The sequence below is a fragment of the Sinohyriopsis cumingii genome, chromosome 10 (genome assembly GCF_028554795.1).
Source record: "Sinohyriopsis cumingii isolate HCF-2022 chromosome 10, ASM2855479v2, whole genome shotgun sequence".
Lineage (NCBI taxonomy): Eukaryota > Metazoa > Mollusca > Bivalvia > Unionida > Unionidae > Sinohyriopsis > Sinohyriopsis cumingii.
In genome coordinates, this window is record NC_142970.1 from 88608612 (window position 1) to 88626170 (window position 17559).

A 17559-nucleotide genomic window follows, 5' to 3' on the forward strand; every position below is an offset into this window, starting at 1 on the left:
AGATAAACACTTTGCATTGATAAATGTATTGCTGTTAATTATATATAAACGGTTGTAATGTTTTCAGACCACTGACATAATTGTTACTTCGTCATTACATATGTTGCTCTAGAATTATTAATGCACAGACGGCTTTATATTCATATAGTAAACAATATCCATAATATGAACTTATTTCTCACATTTTGAAATATATAAACAACAAAAGTACTTAATCATCTACTGTTTGAAATGAAGAGCAAAGATGACATGAGAAATATAATTTTTCTATTTTGATATAAACTCAGTAGGAGTAGTTTATTGGCCGAATCTGTCTCATAACTGGAAGAAGAAAGCAAAATTTCGCTCTATTGCCGATGTCATTACAACTATAGAAAATCGCTCGTTGCCGAGAAGTTGAAGAGAAGTAGGCAGTTTTGTAAGTTGTATAAATATAATATTTGCTAATGAAGGATAGAATGTGTAAGGTTGCATTCCAAAAGCAAGAGAAAATGAGATGGCTAAATCGGGAACACTGTTAAATTTAAAACAAAACAAATAAGACAAAACGAAACAATAAATTATGAGAGATTAGTCTTAGTGAATGGCATAGTCAAAAGGTAAAGACGCATCTGTTTCATAATAAATAATATTATTCAGAAAGTTTTAAATAATATGTGCATAGCACACGCATACATTAAAGCGAATAACAGGCGATTCTTCTCAGGTATATTGTATAAGGGGTGATCTCCTTAGCAGCATATAGTAACATGCTATATTATCTACATTATATCATGCTATGACCGAAACAACATGGTTAGCACTTACCCAAATAGACGATGTTTGGTTTCAAATACTAGAGTTTGATATAAGATATGGGTAATATTCCATTATCGAGGAATCCCATCCTGAAATGTTGTTTGTTTAATGCTAATTCTGTTTTGGGGCATGATGCAGATTTTATTTTTGGTTTTGACTGCATTGCGTTTATCAGTCAACGAAGAAAGAAGAATTAAAATTAAGAGATCTTCGCTTGTTGCATAGATTTTATTGTAACAGAACTAAATATCACTGGAGGCAGATAGGTAATATAAAAGTAAGAGATTGGATAACGTGTAAGCCTGTTATAATCATTATATAACCGGATAATAAAATCCTTTTTTTCTTTATTATTTTAATACAAGGTAATAATAAAACATAAAAGCAGTAAAACAATGTCAATATTAATAGGATGCTACAAGTACAATTCATGAGCAAATATATCCATCATAATGTTAGACTGAGTAGGACATAATGGTATACAATATTAATATAATAAAGTGAAATAGAAATATACTATTTGTATGTGTAGTATATGTTATTGAATTTATTTAGACTATTATTATTCTTTTTAATAAGCTCACATAAACAGTCGTTGTTACGGACAGCCTCTTTCTAAAGCCTCCTCTTATCGCAAACCGTTCGACACACCAATTCCACCATGATAGCCCGGTGTTATATAAATAAATAAAAAGCTTTTGTTTTCTGTTAAAAAAAAGTAAATAAAAACAACATCATATTATAAAATATATGATATAATCCTGTAGATGAGATTTGGTATATTAAAACTTTGATTCATAACCGAGAAGAAAGTATACGTAGTCGAAAGTAACTACCCACGTGAATCGTATATTAATTTTATCAGGAAAAGTAGCCTTTGGCGAATTTTGCGCTAACAATTTAGACTGAGAAATAGCAATAACCGATTGTGGATTTATCACCCTAAAATATGTGAGTTAAACATATTTTGACAGGATATAATTAATATGTAAGATGAGACACATCACCATTTCATGTTATTATTAATATAAATTATATAAAGATCTAACTTTGCTATCGATCGTAGCTATCTGATGTGGTCCAGTAAGGAAATCATTTCTAGTTGACGACAACAGTGCATGAAATGTAAAGTAAATGAATATTATTTAGCTATTTTGTTTTCATGTTTAGGTTTGTCAAGTTTCCAGAATAATTCAGAAAGGTCGAGACTAGAATGCATCCATGGGGAGGAGTTTTGTTATCATACGTCTTTCTACTGTTTCAAGGTAAGTGTTTAAACGTCATGAATTATAAAATAAAGCAAACACATCGCACAAACATTATATAAAACTTTGGTCTATTCCTTTGAACACTGTAGTATTGCACATACGGATTCAACCTGGTCCAGTGTCAGTGTAACCAAATACTATAATGTTTGATTAGTAAGTTACTGACCATAATTACCTATATTAAACACGGATTGGCCTAATCATATTCTATTCGTATTAAAAATGTAAGCTGACTTATATGGTAGATTGCATATGAAATCAATACAATTGTCCCAAAACGTTTCGAAGCAAAGGTGGGACTTTTTTGCCTACTTAACCTGTCACGAGTATGTTCATACTTGCTTGCGTAAACTCACTATGATGACCAACTAACATTTCGCACTTCAAGATAGACACTTAAAACTTTGAAATAAGACCGTGGAATTCTGCAAATGAACAACCGTATGTTGCAAATGAGAGGAAAGGTAGCGCATTTCATACCAACGCGTGAATATGTGTATGTTTGTGTGAATATAACATGTAGCCGACTTGAAGTTTGACAATTATAATTATAAAGTAGGAAATTAATAATGTTAAATTCTGTGAACAGACTGTAAAAGCATAATACAATTTCCACTCCCAGTCCACATACAGATGAAACTATAAAAAGGAATATTTCGGAGCAAATATGACAAACAGCCATATTAAAAACTTCATTATGGGAGCGAAAGCTAATACTTAAGCAATTGTTCTTTAGACGGATTTGCTTTAAACAGAAAAACAACCACAGCAAGTCACATGTGCTAGGGGAATGTATTACTACAGAGTTTTGCAATTGGATTTGCAATTTAAGTGCACGTATTTGCATTTAGGTACTCAATTACAAAAGTGTATGCATTGAGATCAATGGCATACATTCGAAAAACAATAATTTTCAACTTCGAGTGTATCAGTTGTATGAGAAGTTGCATGAATATTGGTTGCTTGTTTAGATTTAATCGTTTGTGTTTGGAATAGAAGTTAAATGCATGATGGTGGTTTGTATGTCAGTGTGAATGGCTCTTGCTTGGCCAATTGACTTATCGTCGTATATCACGCAGACCCTAGCACATGACTTTGTTAAGGGACTATGGAGCGATGCTATTGCTGGAAACGATGTGTGCCTACCGTGATATACACGTGGACTGGCAGCTTGTTGTACATTCTGGACAAATCTCAATAACTTATCCAACTGCCTCTATATATAGTATACAAGCTCAAATCGTAATAGCTAAAATATTTCTCAACCGTTTCTCAACATTTGTTGAGTATTTAATAATCAGTAAAACAAATCGACTTGGGATGTCTCTAGGTAAATACTTAGCTTTTATATATAACATGCTAATGAGTAGGGCTTGATAATCTCATGTCTGATGGTGTATCATTTTTGTAAGAATCTAATCTCGCACTTCTAGAAAGCATAGTAGTTTGAAATATCCGGACATTAACCTATTTACCACATAAATGTACTTTATACAGTTGTTTGTTCTGACTATCAGGTTATAAGATGAAGAGACATTTAGAAGGTAGGACTTTTATTGTTAGTCATGACCTGCACTATATCAAACAAGCGTATTTCACCGTACACTTGTTTACGGCTTCATTTTTCTTTCTGCCTCTGTGTCTATCCTTATGCGCCGGTACGTATGTTTCTGTGCAAAAAGGTAAAATATCGCGACTTGTCCATAGTAGGTGCACTACTTGAGGTAGGTCCACCCATGTGTCTAAAGAATCTATCTTCAAGTCAATCATCCCTCCTCGTGTGTCGCTGCTAGTGCATGAACTGGAACATATTATTACATAATTATATTTGGGAGGCTGCATTAGTGAATATATATATATATATATATATATATATATATATATATATATATATATATATATATATATATATATATATATATATATATATATTCACTAATGCAGAGAGAGAGAGTGAGTGAGTGAGACAAAGAGAGATATAGATGTATAGATATATCGTGACAACCAGCTTTGTTAAGATCTGAACGGGTATTCTACGTATATTACGGCTTTACCTTTGCAGATTGTCAAGCCGTGAGAATTCCCATTGTAATGGAAGGTAAGGACAACGTTTTCGATAGCAAATCATGTTTTTGGATGCTTTCCAGTTAAACAGTGCTCTCCAACTTTTTTAAAAGCTGCACCTTTCTAAGTAATATAATATACAAGATAGATTTAAATGTTATATCTTTGTTATAAAAACCCATAAGTAAGGGAGACATAAAACTTGTCTATATAGATATGCACAACTACTCTTTCAATGGTAATATCATGAGTTATTAGTATATCATTACTATCATAATGTTACGATGCAACATTTCTTCACCATCTTCATAATTTTATGAGTAATGATTAAAATGCGCTGTACTGTTAACTGAATTGTTTTAGTCAAGATCAGGTTAATCGTTTTTCTGCTTTAACTTCTTTAGGTATTGTAAACGGCATATATTTACCTTAGGTTTAATTATAACGTAAATCTTCAGCCATTAATAATCGATGACTGAGAATTTCTCGTGACTTACAAGAGGAACCTTTTGGATAAAATAGAATATTTACATTTTTGTCATCGAAATCAATACCGAAAGATACGTATTGAAACTAACGTTTATTAAGACAATAGGGCTGTAAATAAGTCGTTAAAGCTTGTTGACAGAATCATCGTATTTTGAATTTAAATCATATCGTTTAAAATTACGAACGAATAATTTGAAGATTATTGAACAATCATTCATTGAACATCGAGTTATATTTTCATGATAAAGGGTGCAGAACGCTGAAGAAAGCATTCAGGGTTAACGTATCCAATGTTAACCCGAAAGAATGTCTCCAGTGGTGCAATAGGACTCACGTTGGCATACAGGTTTGTACCTTCAGCACATACTAGCATAGTTCTTTGCCACTACATTCCAGAAAGATGCTCTTCAGTCTTAGGGACAAAGAATTTATTAAGTCCATGGTCATAAACGATATAACATAACAAAGCGAAAACACCAAATTGTATATAGCCTGAGTTATACTTTATTTTTCTAAAATTAATAGAGATGAAGACTTATTTCGAATTGAATCCAAAATAATCATAACAAGTTTTATTCAACTTCGAGAGGATCGAATGATCTGAATGAATCCACGGCTCTACTTCCTACTGATACACACACACACACACACACATATATATATATATATCTGTGTGTGTGTCTATCACCAATATATGTCGCAATACAACTCAAGTGATAGACCTTACTACACTATCATATATTTCATAATACTTACTGATGTGATGTGAGCCATCTAATGGGAAATATCTTAATTCTTTTAAAAATCCAAAGACCAAACCCATCTAATGGAAAAAACCTAAGACCACTAGCCAAACTTGTACTGAGATTCAATATATTGGTTGCATTTTAATATTTCTTTTTGCGCGCGTGTGTGTGTGTGTGTTGCTGTTTGCGCGTTGCAAATCAGGGCAAATAAGAATATTTCCTTGTGTGTGTGTTTATGTGCATGTGTATGCTGGTTTTGTTTTTGCCTTCAGAATAACACGTGCTTTTGTGGAGATTTTGAGCCAGCTCTTGCTCCAGATCATAACTGTAATCAAACATGCAAATGGCAGGAGGAAGACATCGAATTTTCCTGCGGTGGAAATTTATTTTCTGTATATTCAAGAGGTAACTGACACTGTGACTGTTTTATTGTTCACATTTTATTATTAATTCCAGTTCTACTATAAAGGCGCCATTGAAGCAAGGCTTACATTTCTCATCTTGTACGTTTTGTGTTGCTTTTGTTTCAAATTGAAGATAACAAATTTGGCCAAATCTTTAATTCTCATAGTGAATAAAAACACATTATCCTAACAGCGGATATACACATTACGATATTGGTTGGTGGATAACGTTTGGTTATAATGTTAATTCAGATATCATTTAGTATAATGTGAGTACATGCAATGATAAGAATTTTTTAAAAGATATTTTTAAGAAAAAAGCCCAAGCTGAAAATATGGGGGAATTTCCAGATTGAAGGTAGTGCATATAAAGAGTTAAGAAAACATATCTAGTTGTTTGACCTTTTTCATCTATGTCAATTTGAAAAACGTTCTTATAAGTTCAAATATGTACTGGATAAGTCAAGCAGACTAATTCAGACATTAATTCGTTTTCAATTTTAGATGTCTTATCGCTGACTGAGAATATACATGGGTCACTCATATTGTCCTAAACAATGCTCTATTTCTCTAGACCAATGTATATACTGGAGCTGTCGTTACATTGACGTGTGTTGGTTGTAAAAACTCGACCGTTTCAAAGCACAAAGCAACTACTTTTACATCGTAAATACTGACAAATAGTTACATTATATTTAAGGCGATAATTATTATAGTCCTTTGAACTATTTCAAGGGCTGAACATGAATTAGTACCAGTGTTATGAAAAAATAGTGTGCATTGTATTATACAAAGTTGGATGGAGTCAACTTATGCTTGCAGCTAATTACATTACTAAATATAAAATACAATACATTATTAATGTTTCTTTCCTTAAACATACAATAGTAGACAAATTTGTTTACAAAAATCGTTTATTTATATATCACACGGATCATTTTGTCTAACTTTGTTGAGGAATTATTTACAATCAGGCAAACAATTTGCATGCGATCAAAACAGAACAAATAGGAAAGAAGATAGTATGGAAGAAATTGTTTCGAATGAAATCTTATTTCTGGATAAAATATACAAAGTTGTACATATTTTATAAAAGCAAATGATGAATGGTAAAATATATGGTAAAATATATGTACGTTTTAGGTCTGTAGGACACGATCAATGTTTTTCAAAGTGTGGTGGCAGCAGAATATTTGTGCCATCAAAATAAATACATAATTGTTCAATCCGAATATATACTATCGTACATTAAAAGCGTTGTGAAAGATTAGGATGAGGCGGAGTCCACTGGTGCAATGCTAAAAACAAAAAATACTCTCTTAAAGTTAATAAATGGAAATGAAAATCACATAATAGATATGACAATCATATGGAAATTTAAAAGTATTACATGTGTTTACAGCAATAATACCAGGAACACACTCAGTTATGCATTTCAATGGAAAGCATTTACTATGTACAAAATTATCACAACCATAAAAGGAAGTCATCAAAGTGAGCCTTGACCAGGGTTTGAAATATTCTATTGTTGTTGGATTCATGAACGATATACAAAAGATCGAGCGACTCATTAAATCGTAGACTTAATCGAGCTATATATATCAGGGTAATTACAGACATCATTGCAAAGCCAGTTGCAAAAATATATCAATGGATAAACTGTTGAGGAAACAAACGTAGATGTACAAAATTAGCATAATTATTTTATAGTAATGATTATTATTTTTATTAAATCTGCTGACCTAATCAGATAATGTTCTAACGATTTATTGCAATTAGCAAATATAAAAATATATAAATAGATAAAGAAACATTCGCACTAATGTTGCTCAAGCTGCTAAGATCTTGCTTTTTTATATAAATAAGACTACTTTATTGTTTTTGCTAATCTCTTTCGACTTTAGAAGATATTTATCATTCTTTGATCTGCCTGTATTGCCTACTATTATAATTTGTCCAAATACAACTGTTTTAAATCGCTGTTGAAGGCAGCTACAAGGAAAGCTACCAAAACATATATAAGATAAAAGGACAAAATTTCGAATGTTCATGGATTGTTGCAAGATAGGTACAGAACCTTATGTACGGCGACACAAACTTTACAAATATTAAGCTATGGATTAAATGCACAGGGGTCACCGGCTAATTTCCACAACATAAAGATTGAATTAAATAGTGGATAAATAGTGAAAAGCATTGTAAAACCATGGAGAGCAGTTTTAATAATAACATCTAACATAAAGAGGACAGCAAATAATGCTTCAAAATAATTATTGCGAACATGAATATACCGTTACAGTTGCATACGAATGATAATATAACAGCGATAACACATGTGAACAACTGCTTCTTGCGATTTGAATACGACAGCGAAAGCTACAATCACAAAATTGTACCAATCGCAAGCTGGTTATATATATATATAGTCATAATTGGAATACATACCAATTTTTCGATATTAAGTAGATGAATTGACAGAGTATAAAGATAACACAGTCTAGAAACATTCAAACATGTGTAAAATACAGCAATGGTAGATAAATAGGTAGAATAGTACACATAAAGAAGAAACGGATAAATACAAAAAAAAACGCGCTTTAAGGAAAACACAGGTTAATATCAGCATTGACGATATTGGTATATACGGAATACGTTAAAGCTACAACATTGAGAGGCTTTTTAAGTACAATGGTAGTAATTTATATAACTAGGACAGTTATTATTCCAATCCTAGGACTAAAAAAGGCATTTTAACATGGTATTTGTTTCGAATCTAGGCACATAAACGACAGTCTCTTGAAGTGGAATGTCCAAAACGTCTTCGAGACAAACACATAGATCAGTGTTTATCTGAATAGCCTAGGAAAAATAATATTGCGCAATGCATTATAGCAAAAATAACCAAATCTCCAATCAAGGAGAAGACTTACACATAATACTGGAACTGAATCGCTACAACCTTTGTGTATAGAGGGCAGTTCAGATAGCGAAGTCACTGACAAATCGAGCTTAGTATTGTTCACTTTACGATCGTGTAAATACTTAGAACTTCGAATAAATAAGGCACGTCATAATTTCATAAAGCCTCTGAAAAGGCAGATTGTGGTAATAATAATCATAAATGTGAATTAATTTGGAATTTATTGATTAATCGGTAAATGATAAATATGGTAATGTTATTGATTTAGTGTGGGACAGCTTTGAGAGAGAGAGAGAGAGAGAGAGAGAGAGAGTCTTCCACATCATATCAAGACACATTAGATGAACCGTATGTTTGATTTGCTGTAAGGAGCTTTTGAATATTTTGATATTGTACACAAATATGCAGAGAGCGTTTAATACATATTTTCGCCTACGCAATAGAAAATATTGCAGTGAGTAAAGAAGGATGTGAAAAGTATGTGTTCATACCTAACTGAATTTAGCTAGGAGTTTCCTGACGCCACTATCTATACATATACGTGAAAAGAAACAAAGGTTTACTCATTTGATCCTGCTAGCCATTGCATTAGATTATTTCGAGAAGATCAAGAGTATATGCGACCATATACATGCAAAAACCTGTAATCAAATATTTAATATGAATTTTAGAAATTTGTTGAGATCTGAAACAATTATATGAACTATAGAATACTTTTGGGTAATACGTTTACCTGGTCAACGTTGACATGCAATGTAGGTACATTTGACGTATTACACGTTATGATTGTTCAGTTTTAGTAAATATATTAACAGTTAATTTAATTGTTGTTACAGACACAGGCCATGTACATATCGAGATTGAAATTCTTTGTTACCACATACTTTTACATTTCCTTGCAAACTGTCCATTCGTCCTTATCGGATCTGAATACGTTTTGTTAAATAAAGTTTGTTCAACAAATCTCATTATTTGGGACACTACTGAGCTCGTCATTTAACAATACTTGGACTTCCTTATTAGTCTTAGATCAGGTAAAATAGATATCGCGTCTTATGATGGCAGTAATATAATAGGATTAAATTCTTGGTCTCATTTCTCCGTAAACAATATAGCAATATAAACTTACAAACAATCGACATCAGTTATCCTTAATTTCATTTCATGACCATATTTGTCTTTCGAATTGTTGTTGAGATAACTATATGAATGTAGTATGACTGTAAGTTTGTTTTTCGTTTTTTTTGGTATTGACTACAAGTACACACACACACACACACACACACACACACACACACACACATATATATATATATATATATATATATATATATATATATATATATATATATATATATATATATATATATATATATATATATATATATATATATATATATATATATATATATATATATATATATATATATATATATATATGTGTGTGTGTGTGTGTGTGTGTGTGTGTGTAAGTTTGTGATTCTTTGAATGATAGCTCGATACGGGAAGTGAAAGATTAACCCGTAATGCAAAACTATTTATTGTTCAAATCGATATATTCTTAACTTCCATAGCAGAGATCAGAGTGAAGGTGTATGTAATAAAACCTTTCTACAGCCTCTACGAATGAATCTTCGCTTCATTAATAACGTGAATTAAACTGATATAAAAGTATCACAAATAATTCTGTGTAGAATATTGTATTAAAAAAACATAACATCTTCACAACCTAAATCAAAGACGTCTGATTTAATTTGCTTCAGTTGGCGATCGATATCATATGTACGCTACTGATATTATGAATAATTTGACATTCTGAAAGGCTACATTGCTAAATTAGCTTATGAGTAAGAGACACACTAACTAATAACGCAATAATGTAATTAATTGCATAGCAGATAAACTCTAAATCCGTGACGCAATTTAACTATAGGTAGAGGTATAGATGAGGACACAAAGGATCAAAGTGGATGCGTTCTGATGCATATGGATAATGAATTCAGGGTGGATAATTGTTCAAGGAAACTTTCTTGTATATGTAACGGAGGTAAGTACACAATATTTAAAAAATGGTTTAATTTTGCAGAACTGACATACTCATTACAGTATGTATGTATGTATGTATGTATGTATGTATGTATGTATGTATGTATGAATGCTTTATGTTCCTATCTGTATTCATTCGTTTAAAAACAACATGTATGACCATCTTTAGATTTGTCGACATTCTGGCCTCTTACATATAGCAAAACTCTATAATTAGGCTTAAATGTGAAGATTAACTATGTTTAAGTGTATTATGCATCCAGTATTTAAATTTCTACCGTTTGTAGGTGTAGTAAAAGAAGCAAAATTTAGAGTTCAGCATGATTGATATGGACGTAGTAAAATATCGTTTACTCTTGTAATCCTCCTTTACTCCCATTCCCTATGTAGACAATTTTATGCAGGGAGTTTGGCCGGTGTTACGACTATATCTCGATGATTCGCTTCAAATCGTTCGAATGTTGCATTAAGTGGTAATTGATTCACAAATTAGAACATGCTCTTTGTTTATTGTTATTACTGAATAGAGCATGTATCACTGTGTGTAAGATTACATGTCTTTTAGATGGCTTCAGTTTGTTATGGAGTTTAATACATTTCAAGAAAGAGAAGAAGAAAAAGAAATGCAATGCTTATTTATTTTCGACAGTTTTTGTTCTTATCGATAAATGGTGATGCACGATATTTTGATTTTACTCAATCACATATTATATATCTTTGTAGCTTATTTCAAAACAGTTACGAGGACAGGCACTGAAAACAATTGGGCAGAATGTGGTCAATCGTGTTTCAAACAGAACAATATGTTTGGTTTTTCTGAGAACAATCAATATTGTTCGAAACTTCCTTGTATATTGGATCGATGGATAAACGCATATGTTTATGGTATGTATATGGTATGGTATGTATATCAATCTTTCCACTCTATCCATCTTTGCAAATAAGTTGATATTAAGCTAATGAAATTATGATTGCATTATAGATGAATTAGATGACATCTGAGCTGGAAGTTATATGAAATTCACACTGTTCTCTGAATTTTTTAACTTTTATATTTATTACGTTTCCTAATAGGCACATATGGGCCGCTCCGTTAGCTTAAGCGGTTAGAGCGACCACTCTGGATGTGGGTGTTCGCGGGTTAGAACCATACCAAAGACTACAAAAGTGGTATTAGCTGTTGCCTGGCATGGCGCTCAGCATTAAGAGGTTATTGTTTGGACTGGTCGTCCGTCTGTCAGGATGTGACTGGGTTGGACATGAAGCCCTTGTGCTAGGCATGAATATAAATAACCACAATGTAGACAACTTAGCAATCTGACTAACTTGTTAAAGCTACGTTACAAATCCAAATCACACACATACGCACACACACAGACATTGAACTAAGAGAGAGCGATGATCATTGTACACCATCACGCCTATAATGCTTAGAGGCATAAGTATATGTAAATGTTCTTCTAGACATTATTGCAAGAACAAGACTTAGCAAGGGAAAATGTATTACAATGTATATATCTTCACGCTGACGTCCAAACTAATGGTGCGTCATAAACGCTATTTCAAGACATATTTACGTTTACGTTATATAATATCGAATTATTACCTAAAATGTGTTTCGCAGAGAGAGAGAGAGAGAGAGAGAGGGAACTATGTTAACAAATGATAATCTCTCTCTCTTTCAGACAGAGAGAGAGAGAGAGAGATTAGTATTCGCTAACATAATTGTAATGTTAATTTCAATCTACACAAAATATAGTATATACTATACCTTGGATCCTTAAATTGATCCTAACAAGTAACATAGAAAGCTAAGTAAAAGGTTTGATTGCATCATTTCAATATTCAAGCAAATATGACAGATTGAATAGCCCAGTATCTTTAATGATTTTATCTTGACAATATCATGCTTTTTTATATTCAAGATGACTGCAGTCCAAATCCGTGCCGAAACAATGGTACATGTACAAACACAGATTTTGATTTCATTTGCACGTGTTCTTCTGGCTTTATGGGCAAAACATGTGAAACAGGTGAGATCTCTGACATTTTTACTCCAAAATTGCAACATGTGAAATGAATACTATATATCTACTGTAAACTATTAGATATTTTACACAACCTTGCATAAATAATGACAAGCAAGGTTGTTTATTTGGAACAAGGTACAAGAATATTACCCACAGAGTTAATCGTCTATGTCATTGATAAAATTATACAACGTGATGTATATCACTGGCTCGAGGAAAGGAAAATTCGAAATTTTCTAAGGAAGAAATAACATAAAATTTGAGACGTTTTTGTAAGGAATCTATATTAATGTTTTATCGGCAATACATGCAACTCCGTATTAATACATCACATGATATAATCACGAGGTTCGACTGAGCGATTGTCTCTTTTATGAAATTAAGCATATCCCCTAACTACTGAATGTTATTCTTGATAACGGGAATTATACATTTTCCATGGGACACCTGCATACCTTATTAGATGTCAGTGGATATTATGATCTGCGTACATTTTTCATTCACTTCAACCTTAGGAACGTCAGGCACTCAATGTTATTATTTTCCACAGCCCTCAGTTTATAATCCTGCAAGAAATATTATTAGAGAGCAGTTCCTTAAGGAGAAGGTAAAACTAGGATAGTACATGATTAGCTCTTAGCTGTGACGTCACATATAGCATATACGGGCACCGTTCATGGGTAGAAGATACTGCTAGTCGTATGAAAAGTAATGTCATTGTAGCTATATGTAAACTTTCCAAACTGATCTTCAAGACAAAATGGAAATACGGTGGAGAGATCCACCTTGTTAGGGTAGTGCGCTCCGTTTACTGAAACTAATCAGTCGTTTAACTGTTGAAATGGGCAATGAGGTGTGTGTATTTTCTTTTATGTTTCTGACGGGATATGAAATCGTAATTGAGGCAAACATGATTTAAGGATAGCAACTTCTTACTAATATTACGTCATCTGTCAAGCATTTACAGGGTCAAACGTATTCATGTTCAGTGATTTCGGACACAACATACGTAAGTGGTCAGGTGTGCTTGTTGGAAATATGACACCGTTACATGTTTGCAAGGAAAGGCCTTTATTTAAATATTTATTAAGTCAAGGAATGGTATACGTTTGGCTATCAAGCTATAAATGTTTTCTCTATCTATCATAATTGGTCAAACCTAGAGGCTTTTTTGTAGTACCACCTGCACAACACAACATCTGTTTCACTGTTTTTAAAATCCCACCTTCAACCACTGTTTAACTTCGATGTATGTTGTATATACGATGATAAATAAAAACAAATCGTCAGTTGCAAATAACGGACCCGCAAAGTGTCTTCACTCTGTGCTAAAATAATATAACCAACCTTTTCTTATCTTTTTTATTCATTGTAAATTAGTGCCAACTATCAACGACGAATCGTTATTGTGTATCCGCCGAACATCTCCAGATGTAAAGTTGGGCATTATCAGTATATGTTCTGAGAAACACCATCCAAGTCGGTTGTTATATAGAACGATCCAGACAGAGATGGCAGTAACTGCAATCATTCATAAATTTAGTGAATCCACTAAGCACAGAAGTGTATGATGTCTAGAGACATACCCATAACTCATTTATTTTTCGCTCAGTAGATTCTGTCCGAGGAATAAACACGCCAATATTTCGGCTGTACGGGAAATATGTGTTAAACCATTTGATTTGAAAGCTCAATTTTCAAATTCTACAAGAAAACTTTCTGAATAAAATCTGATATAAATATTTTTGCGAAATTCCCCATTATTTATATCGCAAGCTATTCCAGTTATAGCATCTAACTGTTAGTTAAATATACAATACAATTAGTAATACCATATATATATATATATATATATATATATATATATATATATATATATATATATATATATATAGGCAAACCATTTTAACTATGGCTGAAATTATATCTTTTCAACTTTAAATTATACGACAATAAGAAATACACTTTTCTTACTAGGTATCTCTTTCTTATTTTACCAATACCTCTAAATGACACATATCTCAAACGAATGCTGGTCAGAATTCGTTTGATTCTATCGAAACAGGTTATAAGGATGTAACTTGTAGGACGTTTTGATATGATATAAATAATGTTATATTGAAATATAACTTGTTTAAAAGCTTAAGAAAGTTTTAAATCAGAAACGTCTAAAATAATTGATCATTGATCAAGACAAATAATGCTTCCATATTATGTTCGTTTTAGTTTCATTGAAACCTACTATTTTCAGCATATTCTGTTCAATACGGTTTAAAAGCACTACCAGCCATGTAATTAATTCAGTTCCGAGGTGATGAAAATTACCTAGAAACAAATATTGAATTATTTCTTAAAGTTCTTTTAATTTGTTTTTGAAGTTTGAAAATGTTTTGCAGAATTCACAATTTAATATAATTTGAATTTAGCAAACGCTGTTTTCAGCTGGTCTAAGCTCTCATTTCCTTTTCGAACATTTGTATTATCTATATGTTATGAGTAAATGAGGGGGAAATTTACAATGTTAGATGTATGTTTAAAAAAAAAAACAGTCTATCTGTACCCATTTTTAGAAACAGTTTCATCTTTAGTATTTTGGATTAATTGAAAAGAGCTATCTGTACGAATTCTTACTTGCCAATATAACTTCTTCCATGCATGGAGACAAGAACGTCCAGTCATTCTGGATGAAAACAATACAACATTTGAATTGTTAAACGATTTTAAAGTAATGTATTTCATAAAACTGCATGACAATACTTTGTTTATGAGCATATTCGAGTAATGTCTAAATGCATTAACAAATTAATTAATATTGTTATTAAGAGGGTTGTTTTAAAATTTGGAATGGACTCCTGGTCATCGCAGTGCGATTTCAATTACAACATACGCTGCACCATTTTTATATCCGCTTTTTATTACGATTCTACACTGAAGTAAACTTCTACCAACATTTTTATCTTCGAAACTAAAACATGATTGTTCAACTTTCAGACTCGATTGTACAGCCTTCTACCTACCTGACGTATTCGCTACCTCCTTCTTCAGATTCAGCATCCGCCTTAACTATTGATTGTTCTGCAGGTAAAGGTCCATTGCGCAGCTATTTTTATCTCTTTTGGGCCCATTCATACTTTCCTGCGTACTCACATAATGCTATAATTTTCCTTTCTTAAATAGTTTGCCAATACACGTAAAACTGATACAAGTTTATTCCGTGTTTCTCATTTATTGCGTATAAGAACTGCTAATGTCATATCTATAATATGTACACATTAGTCACTTTTGAGATACAAAACAAGGTTGAAACTGCTCTCTCATGACAGGATTGACATGTTTAATATCCTTCAAGCTGTATACAAACTGATATATATATATTTAAAACTATACCAGTGGTGGTTGCTATTATATTATAGCATTTAAGTATGTTTCATTTATTTGTCACAAAGCTGACTCCAGGTATCAAGCCAGTATTCTTCTTCTCCTAGAATACGGACAGGTGGGAGACATTGATAATGCCTTTCAGACCTTTAACGATGGGTTATAGTATTATAGGGTGCTCCTTAACCAAACCAGTTTACTTCTAAATATGTCTTTCACACAACATAATATAGTTAAATAATAGTGTATCAGACATAAGCAAACAGTAAATAAACATTACGGGAATGATCAAAACGTATCACATTCCAGATCAAATGTCATCAGTCAACACAAGAATATGCTCTCAAAGTGCATCACCAAGTTTTGTGTTAACCGTGAACTCCTCGGGTAAGTAAACATATTTCGCTCTTGGAATCATAAAAAAAATATCATTTTATTGTTTTGCTTTTCTTTTCCTAGTATACAACAAGGCAGATGTAAATTTACGTTTTATTCAACACTTTAATTAAATTTAGCAAATAAAGGCAATGAATTACATTAAATGGAATGCTTACCTCTGGGAAGTTGCAGCGAAAGGACAATACAAACACAAAACCCCCAGAAACACAAGCGCATGACATACTTATGCCAATTATCAGCTACCAATCCATCATCAGTATAAGTGGATATCAGTGGCGACCTACGAAACTGAAATTGTATAAATGTCTGGGGTATATATCAGCTTCTCCAAGACATTTTGTAATAAGGTCGCTGAAGTTCACGCTGTCACATTGCAAAATACAATGAAGTGTGATGTTAAGAGAATAGAGAAGAAGAGGTTTATACTCATAAATTGATGTTTGCTTTTAATGCATGTTTCATGCCATTTAAACATATTGTGTGTACAAAAGTTTTGAAATATTTGCATGAATACTTCATGATTATATAATGAAAGTCAGGTTTGCCGTACTTATGCTGGTTGTTTAGCTTCTCATTAAACACAGAAGTATGCAAATACGTTATTTAGACTGCTATTTTCTTGAAAGGACATTTATAATAAAAGGTTTTAAGAAAGGTGCTTAAGCATGTAGCAGTAACTGTAAGTATTAAGTTTGAATTCCTATAAGTTTAACACACTTTTTGAGATTTCAATATATTAGTCTTTATCTGATCGATTATAATACAGACTTTACATAAACTAACATCAATAGTTTTCTTTTATGTCATGTATGTGAACTTATATAAAGTCAATACAATTGCTTTCAATTCAGTTCTCAATTTATGTGTTTTTATGTGTATGTCGTATCCTACGTCGCTGACTCATACGCAAGGGGCAAATGTTGCCATTACCCTCGAGAGCAATTATGTAATTTACAAAACTGTCATGATAAGCGGCCATTCGCTATACGGATAAATATACATCGCATTTTAAGCAGA

The 17559-nt window shown here is 32.2% G+C and overlaps 1 protein-coding gene across 1 annotated transcript in view; it reads left to right on the top strand.

The window, feature by feature from the left end:
- The first annotated feature begins 1966 nt into the window (after nt 1-1966).
- LOC149790556 (uncharacterized) overlaps nt 1967-17559 on the top strand; it is a 33511-nt gene continuing 17918 nt past the window's right edge. The window contains exons 1-9 of the mRNA XM_089973242.1: nt 1967-2063; nt 4129-4164; nt 4868-4965; nt 5638-5770; nt 10623-10736; nt 11459-11620; nt 12661-12768; nt 15757-15846; nt 16453-16530. Coding sequence (XP_089829368.1) covers nt 2012-2063; nt 4129-4164; nt 4868-4965; nt 5638-5770; nt 10623-10736; nt 11459-11620; nt 12661-12768; nt 15757-15846; nt 16453-16530 — 871 coding nt within the window. The 5' untranslated portion in view covers nt 1967-2011. The remainder of the gene's footprint in view (nt 2064-4128; nt 4165-4867; nt 4966-5637; nt 5771-10622; nt 10737-11458; nt 11621-12660; nt 12769-15756; nt 15847-16452; nt 16531-17559) is intronic.